The 9,188-nt window shown below is 33.2% G+C and overlaps 1 protein-coding gene across 1 annotated transcript; it reads right to left on the minus strand.

The window, feature by feature from the left end:
* Window positions 1-2,205: 2,205 nt before the first annotated feature.
* Window positions 2,206-8,988, minus strand: LOC134527087 (holotricin-2-like). The gene is made up of 3 exons (XM_063359438.1): window positions 8,967-8,988; window positions 7,125-7,334; window positions 2,206-6,122 (listed from the first exon to the last, which is right to left on the minus strand). Exons 2-3 carry the CDS (start codon window positions 7,314-7,316, stop codon window positions 5,841-5,843), a joined length of 474 nt encoding a protein of 157 aa, XP_063215508.1. The 5' UTR covers window positions 7,317-7,334; window positions 8,967-8,988; the 3' UTR covers window positions 2,206-5,840.
* Between the last annotated feature and the right edge of the window lie 200 nt (window positions 8,989-9,188).

Genomic DNA, 9,188 nt, shown 5'->3' on the forward strand with positions numbered 1-9,188 from the left:
AATTCTGTAGTCAATACTGAATATGAAAAGGTTCAAACATTTTGTCCATGCAATAAGAAATTTTTTTCAGTGATTCCCCGCTCTATAGTAGACATAAAACATGCTTAGTTAGTTTGGTTAATTTCTTTTTAGTGATTAAATCCATACAAAAGGTGTAAAAGTTCGCAGACAATAGTATGCCAGCTTGAAATATGACATAGATGTTTTAAATAAAATATATAATTACTTAAATTTTCTGTGCTTCTGATTCGCTTAGCCTATGAATGTGATATTGAAAATGTTCTGGTATTGTAATTCGGAGACGCCAAATCTATACACACAACATTGGGTATTACTAGGTTGAAAGGCATGCCAATACCGAAAAAAAGATGGTCTCGTTGTTTGGAGACATTCTGTATGCATATCTTTAATTTTTATCTGGGCATATTGCCTACTTAGCAATGTCAGACAATAACTCGTGGTTTGGAGAAACTTAGCCTATATTCATGTAGTGGCACTCTTGACCTAAAGAAGGGCACAAAATTAGGCTTCCATTATATGTTTAGGGATATCTGGAACATACGTATTCAGATACCCAGGAGTTATTGTTTGCAGTCTGGATTATTAATAAAATAAATATTTTAGAGCATAAAGTACGGTTCAAATTTCAAGTTCGAATCATACCTTAAAATAAATCAAATCAATAATTAAATTAAGATGTTAATTTGTTTTATGAATTTAGTAATTTTTACCGAATTTATAGCTTAATAATTACAGATTTTGAAGATGGCGACTAAAATGTCAGTAAGTATGACTGACAACGTAGTAATAAATAATAAATCATTTTAGCATGTTAAACTTAAACCAATATGGCGACAGTGCATTCCAGCCGTCAATGTGACACTGCCGCTCCTAGTATCGAGTATTGAAACAAGAGGTTTGCTGCACCCCTCTAACTAACGACGTCTGTACATTTTGACACTAGCTCTTATAGAAGCATGTTTTTAAAATAAAGATAGCAGAAATACCAATATTGTGATTCTATTACTCCTTCAAATTAATATCAAATCCAGTCTATTTTTTTAATGTTCCCTCTTTATTTCTCCGTCTGGTAAATTTATTAATGGCATTGTGTCACAGGCGATTTCTTCCAAACTAGATGTCAGAAATTTCTTGGTTCGTATCACCCTGGCTCCAACCATTTTGTATAAATAATTAATTTTTATGAGTAGGTAAGAGTCATATCATCATTGGTGGGTAATGAAGCATGACATTTACGTGCATGAGACGGTGTGCTGTTGGAAAATCTAAGAAAAAACAGCAGAATAAAATATGGTGGACAATATTTCATCTGAGATAGCAACCTCTAACAGAACAAAAAATAAGATTGTGGCTGTGACATAACTGAAGATGGTGGCCTCTAGCAGACGAAAACAAGACGGCGTTCGTGAATTGAGCGTAATTGGCGGCTGTGATATCATAATTCAAAACGGTGAAATATTCTACCGGAACGAAAAGTGCAATGCATGTGAGTAGGGCACTCGTTTGTAATGTCAGCAAAGCAATAGTTGGGGCATTTGATTCCCATATAGCGGAAGAATTTCTATAATTCTATATGGCGGAAAGATTACGTTCAAGATCAAGTTCCATTTCAAACCTTAAGCATTTGTGATGTCACAATAGAAGATGGCAGTAGGCACTACAGAATCAACTTGGTGAACCCTGTCCTCTGTTTGGCATTTTTATATTTTCAAAGGGAAATTATGTGATTATTTTAAGCAAATTCTAAATGCAGTAAATAAAAGTGTTAGTGTAAACATTGGCATAAACTTAATTCAAATGAAATAGGTGAGTGTTTAAGAATTTTTTTGGATTTTTCTTCTTCCAGAAATGATAATAAGGTTTAGTTTCAAGATAGTAAAATACATCCTCTAAATTTCTAAATGAAAACTTTTAAATATAACAAAATTATCTATACTGATAATAAAAAAAGGCTTCTAAAAATCATTTAGAAATTTTCATTCTTAAACTCTTTTAATATAAATAATTTATTGACGTGTACGAACACGCCGGTTATTAGCAAATATTATACTAACTTATAACTTATCAAAACTAATGTTACAAATTGGTCAACTATGTGTTCTAGAAAATTCTTCTTAGGTCAAGTTTTGTTCCGGTTTTAGCGGTGAACATGGGGTGATTCCATCAGAAACGCCGCATATTTTGAAAATGAACAGTAGAAAAATATTTATTTGATAATAATTTAACATACACAATGTTATATAAACTACATATTTTTGCTTTATCAGGAAAAAATTATTATTCATATTAGAATAACTAAATGTTTTTAAATAACAAAACAACTTTAAGGGCTTGTTTTTTCATCAGAATAATGTAACATAAAGAAGAGATGCATTTATAATGAGAACAGATGCAGCTCTTTAAATTTTTTTAAAGTTTGGTTTTCTCTTTTCAAAGTTTCTAAATTCTCTCTTATGGTAAGAATCAGTGCACATTGTTAAAATCATCGTTTCAGATAAGGAGGTAGTTGTGCTAGTGGGCATATTTAATGGAAATACTTTGTTGGAGTTTCTTTAAACGTAAAGAGTGTAGGATATGTTTTACACTGGAATGAGATATCAATTGGTTTTTAGAGGGCACTGGTGACCTAATAAGCCTGTCTGGGATAATAGGAGCATTCGTAGGGCTATTTCCATGAAGTACTTCGACATTCTCCGGAGCAAATTGATTACATTCCGTTTTTACAGAATGTAATCAAACAAATCAAATGTAACAAAGTGGCATCAGAAATTGAAAAATAATTGTCGGCAATTGCATTAAGTTTAAAAGAGAAGATTCCTGTCGCCTCATATTGAAACAACATTACAAACAGTGGCAGCTTTTTTCCATGCATTACCAACAAGCTGTTCTGCTTGATATCTGATTATATTTCACCTTAGATGCTCACGCATCAACATGCTAGCCTCTTTGTTACCTTCAAAAGGCCGAAAAAACGAGCGATCCAGTGATTGGAGTGGTTGTGTTCCATGACTAGGCAAACCAATTACAACACCGCCTTCTTTTTAAAAAAAAATTTCAAAAAAAAAAAAAAAGAGAGAGAAGCAAGAGAAGCATGTACATCAAGAATAAAATATGTTTTTCCTGTTAGTTTTCTTGGAAAATAATGTTCTTTAAACCATCAAAGAAAAAATTCAACACTTATGTAGGATGATTTTGGATTCATGTACACATGTGAACCTGCAGATTGCTTTTCACACAACTCCTGTTTTTGATTCACCTTTCATTATACCTACAGGAGTTAAGTATCTTCCTTCTGCATTAAAACATCCTATTTAAGTGATTTTTTCCCCCTTTTATTTAAGTGCCATTGTGAGGACATTTCTAGAACCTTTGTTTGCTAACACTTTACCTGGTTAATTAATGAGAGGGAATCCCTATTCACCAACATTAAAAACATGACTTCGTTTGCCAAAATTAAATAAAATTATCTGTAGCTATTCGCAAGTATATAATTTTAACAAATATATTTTTGACACTGCGGCATCTTGCCTTTATTTTTGCGCGGCATCTTTACTAATGTTGAAGGAAAGATGACGCACTTAAGGAATGCAGTAAGAAAACGGTTCTTTTATAATGCTTGTACGTCACAAGATTCACAACACATCAAAAAAGTAAAAAAAAAAACTTATTCAGCAATAAACTTATAGTTACATATATTAACATAGCTTTATACACACCTCATTCAAATTTTTTCGGGCCAAAACTCCTGCTTTAAGTAAAAAAAAATTAACAATTAATAGTGTAACGTCGCAGCTAACCAGAAGTACTACCATGGTGTCGATGAATGGATACAAGACAAGCGTTCTGCTCGATCGCTGCTACGATCTGTGTGAGAGTGCAGTAAAAAGGAGGAATTCACTGTATGGCAAATCTAAATAATGGAAGGTTTCCAAACGAAGTTTAATTGGTATTCACCTTGGGTAAAAATCTTCAATTATTAGAGCTTTTTTTTTGTATGTGTGTTTCAAGTGCGTTTAAAAACTTCTCATTTCTCAAAACTGATAGTAGTGTGTGTACATATATTCCGCAGAATGATTCAGTGATTAAAGACTAAATATATATAATTCCAAAATATAAAATATACCACGAATGGAAATCAAGGACGTAATCCAGTAAAAACAGAAGTGTTCAAGAATATAAATTTATTCCGTGTAGAAGCTTTACCATTTCGAGCTCAAGTAATTTGATTTTAAGTTAAAAAATTTTAGGCGTAAATATATAACGGAACTTAGTGGTATTAAATACCGTATTATGTATATGTAATGCGAAGTTTCAATAAGTGTAAAAAATTGAAAAGTATCTTTCGATACAAGAATAATTTTTTATGGTACAAAAATTGGGTCTTTTCCCAAGAAAATTACTTGTAACACGTTAATAGTTTTTCCTTCCTCCTTCAGCCTCACTTTCAGTTAAATTTAAAGCCCAAATAAACATTTAAATGTATGATAAAATTTATATATGTATTATCTCTGGTAGAATGCTTAGATATCTGAGTCTAGCATTGGCATGTTTCAAAGGAAAATATTTGCCATTGTTTAGACATAAAACTTTTTTTTTTTCATTTACTAAACATTACATTTCACTATATTAAATATTTATACGAACATATACAAGAATTACCAAATTTTTACAAACTTATCTATAAAGATTAAATATCTTATGTCTAACTTAAGAGCTCAATTGGACTAATAGTTTTCCTGCAAAATAGTACATTAGTAACCTTATCATGCATAAAATATGACAGTTTAAAACATAATTTTACTAAACAAACACAAACAGGGCAATGTCAATGGAACCGAAGTAACAAATCGTTTTCCTAATATTTAAAAAATTGGAAAAAGTGCGGTTTTTCATCTGTACAGAAATATTTCCAGAAGTAGATGGTTTAGAATAAATTTTAGAAACTAAATAATGTCGTAAATATCAAATTAAAATATTTTTTTAATTGTATCTAAATTTCTTTCAAACAAAAACTTTGAAACAAGATTGTAATTATTACTTTAAGGATTATTCTTGATCTATCCACGTATATGCAATTACACCAGTCAAACTATTGCCAGTCATTGAAATAATTATTCTGTAGGGCTACATTACGTGTTTGTAATAAATAAATGAATTTTGAAGTTATACCGCAAAACGTAAGCTAGCATTGGCACCAAATCAAGGAGGACCAAATTATTTTGAACTATTTACTCTTTGACCTGTGACAAAAACTATAACGTAAGTATCACACCCCTCCACACATTAAAATTGGTGCCTGTGAATACTTGTGAATTCCTATTGCTGTCATATTTCATAAATCACAATATGTTTCATACAAAAGAAAAAAAATGTTACATTATCATATTTAAACACTGTCAAATTTTGCAACATTACCCATTTGCACATTCACACAAATTAACAGTTTTTTATTTGTGCTCGTTTGATTGACTTGCAATTAAATTCCAAACAAGATCTCAACAACTCGGGTACATTGCAGAAATGAAAAATTGTATTCTTTTGCAATATTTCGGATTTATGCTCATAAAGAAATAACGGTTAATTTATTTTTACGATGTTTCCAATGGATAGCAGATGGTGTCTCTTAAAATTAATGTAGCAGTTACATACAGGTGAAAAGTTTTTTTTTTTAAATTGAAAGATAATAATAAATTTTAAGAACAGTGCAGAAACGTATCTCTACAAGGTTTACTTTAGACACATTAAAAAGTTATCTTTGCAATGTTTCTGCAGCAAGGCAGATGTATGTGTTCACACGTGTTGTTGTGCACGGGCGAGGATCAGCGCCAGCGGTGCGAGAACACGACCCCCGCGCTGTGCGAGCGCTGGCCGCGCGCCGGCCCGTCGTACACGCGCGTCCAGCGGCCGTGCGCGTCGACGCGCGTGTTGCCGTCGTCGCTGCGCCACACGTTGGCGCGGCCCTGGGCGTCCACCACGGTGCCCACGCCGCGCTCCCTCGTCGCCGACACCGCCACGTCGTTGTCGCGCTGGGCGGGCTGCGCGCCGGGCAGCGGGTACTGCGGCGCGCCTGGCTGCAGCGAGCGGCGAGGCCTCTCCCGCGCCTGCGCAGAGCGACCCTTTTAGCTTGTAAGGGAACAGTGACCTGAAGCCGTGAGACAGACCGCACGTATGACACACGGATCAGGCGCGGACAAGTGTTTCTCGGCCTTAGGTTCCATTTTTTAATTTTTATAAGAGTAATATATGAATGTTATCAGTGTTAATTTTGGTGTTTGTTTTTATTAATAAATAATTTCTATACAACATTAAAATATTTAATAAAATTCACTTTATGAATTACATTTATAACTAATAAATTTCAGTGTTCAGTGCAGAATGAAAAACTAAACGAAGCTTTAAGTTTAAACACAGACACCCAAATTAATAATTTAAATTTTTTTAATATAAAGCATAGTAATTTTCATAATCCATGTTTTGGTGCCATATCGAATGTTAACTTAATAACTATTAATTTTTTCGTACATTATTATTAAAGGTAGAGGCATAGTATTATTTGCAAAATTCAGTTTTTTAGGTTCCAACATATATTTTATAAGAGTTATAAATTAATTATATGTCTTATAAAAATCTTAAATTCTTATTCATTTAAAATTCAACTTAATAATTCAGTGATGTATAAATACTGTTAAAATCAAACCATTAATTTTTACTAATTTATGTTAAATACACGAAAAATAAATAAATGTATATTTACATTAAACAAATAGTAGGTATATACAATTTTTATGTTTTATAAAACCAAATTATTATTATTTAAATATAAAAATAATTTCCTGACCAATGGTGAAACTCATGATTAATTAAATATAGTAAGCGCTTTTATAATTTAGCCAAAATTTTCTCAAAAGCAGATGTCCCCTACGTTTTTAGAAACACTGTATAAATCTGCATAATCGTAAATATGCCTGTCTTCAAATTTGATGTGTTTGGTGAAACATTAACCAAGGATGTAGAATAAGCATTAGCGGTGCTATTAAATAAATAGTTGTTTTTTTTAATTTAACTGGATTTATATAAACAACTAAGGACCTAACTGCCTCGACCTTCAGTGGATGAATGTTTGAAAGTGGGTGTCGTGAGCTGACCATCAGTAACTCTGCCGGCATCATGGCGGCCTCCTCGCGCTCCAGGAAGGGGCCCTGATGGGTCGCCGGCCAGGGTCCGGGCAGCTCGTAGCGTGGCACCGCCCCGCACAGAGCGAGGCCCACGGACAACACCAGGACGGACAGTTGCATGGTTGAGCCTCGTTGAGTCTGCAGGACAGCCCCACTCACTCTCCGCCGGCCGGTCTACAATACACACTTGCACCCTTCCCTGCATCCCTGCACTTGGTCGTGGTCATACTGCTAGGTGCTTTAGACTCAGGGAGGGCCCACTATTGCCGGGATCATAATTGAAGTCATAAGAACGATCCCCTCTTCCATTTCTCATCAGAATAGCAAAACATATAAACGAATTGTTTTTTGTCGATGTATTGCTATAATCGTTGTTTATTAATACTCACTTCATGATGTAATGTTCATGATTCTTTCTATCCAGTTATTTTCATGTTATTAAAATAAATATCATGAACCATACTTTACATAAAGGTCTGTTTCGCTAACTAACATTTTAACATGATTTTATAGCTTACACTATCTCCATAGACACACATTATTTAACGTGTTAAACCCGGCGCACTGTTGGGCCTTCAGACAGGAAGGGCCGACATCTGGAGCCGACCAGGGATGGACCAAGCACTGCTCGAGGTCCCAAAGCTTTGACAAAATGTGAATGTATGTTGGCGAGGTGGACATATATTATCCTCCTGCTCCCATAATTCTGTGTAAAATTTTTTATACCCACCAACAAATGAAAGAATGTAAAAGCAAACTGTTTCCAAAAATTGTTTTAACACTTATTCCTACAACCCCTCCACTGATACAAATGAAATTACGAATACTAGTTTTTTTTATATTTTTTAATTGGAAAAAAAATAGTTATAAGCAAATCTGTACATTTACATAAAGACAGACATATTACTTAAAAATAATGTTCACTGTAATACTGGGTTCGTATTCTTACCCAAGGATTTATTGTTTGTGTAGTCCAAGTACCTCCAATAGATTCAATTTAATTTGTAAACCTTTCCCTGAATAAGTTTAACCTTGTGACCTTCAGGAATCAGGACCCCTTATCTTGTGTTGCACTGATCACTGAAATCCTTTTTGGAGCTAATGAGGGCTAAATAAAAATTTAATTCAGGTAATATTATCGTCGGCATACAAATATTTCATTATCAATATATTTTTTTTAAAACATAAAAAAAACATCAGATAAGGAACGTATTAGTTAAAATAAAAATTAACTTTGGTATATCATTTTTCTTTTTATGTTACTAGATATTACCAATGTGTGTAACTACTGTACATTATATTGTCACCTTAAAAAAATACGAATACAGTATTGAGATAGTAAATTGTAAGCATTTAATATTCTAACTTCTATTTTCTTAATAGATTATTTCAAATTATGTTTTGCATAAAACTTTGTGTAAATGCAAATTCTTATCTTGTAAAACTTAATATTTTTTTGCAGATGAGATGCAAAATAAATCAAATAACAAATGAATATTAAAAATAGAAAGTTGTAGTTATTTATCTTTCTTTAGCTCGGTTTATCAACACAATTTATTTTAAAGCAATTCGCAAATACATATTGCAATATAAATATTTTAAACAAATAATTATCATTATTGTTTCATTCCATATATCTTTATAGTACCTATCAAATTAAAATTGAGAAATAAATATTTTAAAATATAATAAATTATGAGCTTAATATTTTTGGTTGTAATATTTCTAAATAATAAGCGTTAGAAGCGCTATTGCACCAGATTCACTCACCTTCAGTAAATACAGAGGAGTCTGGAGATCAACTACAAACCCATGGCAGTAGCTGTGTTCTTATATATTCGCGGGGCTGGAGAAACATCCTCGTGAAGGAAGGGGGAAGTTACGGACAATTGTTGCGTTGTGAAAACATCCTCCAGTGAATCCCCTGCCTCTGTGGTAGGATGGGGCTTCTGCGAAGTTCATAGCCGAGCAATCAGCGCTGATAACCCGAGG

This window comes from Bacillus rossius, chromosome 1, assembly GCF_032445375.1.
Source record: "Bacillus rossius redtenbacheri isolate Brsri chromosome 1, Brsri_v3, whole genome shotgun sequence".
NCBI lineage: Eukaryota > Metazoa > Arthropoda > Insecta > Phasmatodea > Bacillidae > Bacillus > Bacillus rossius.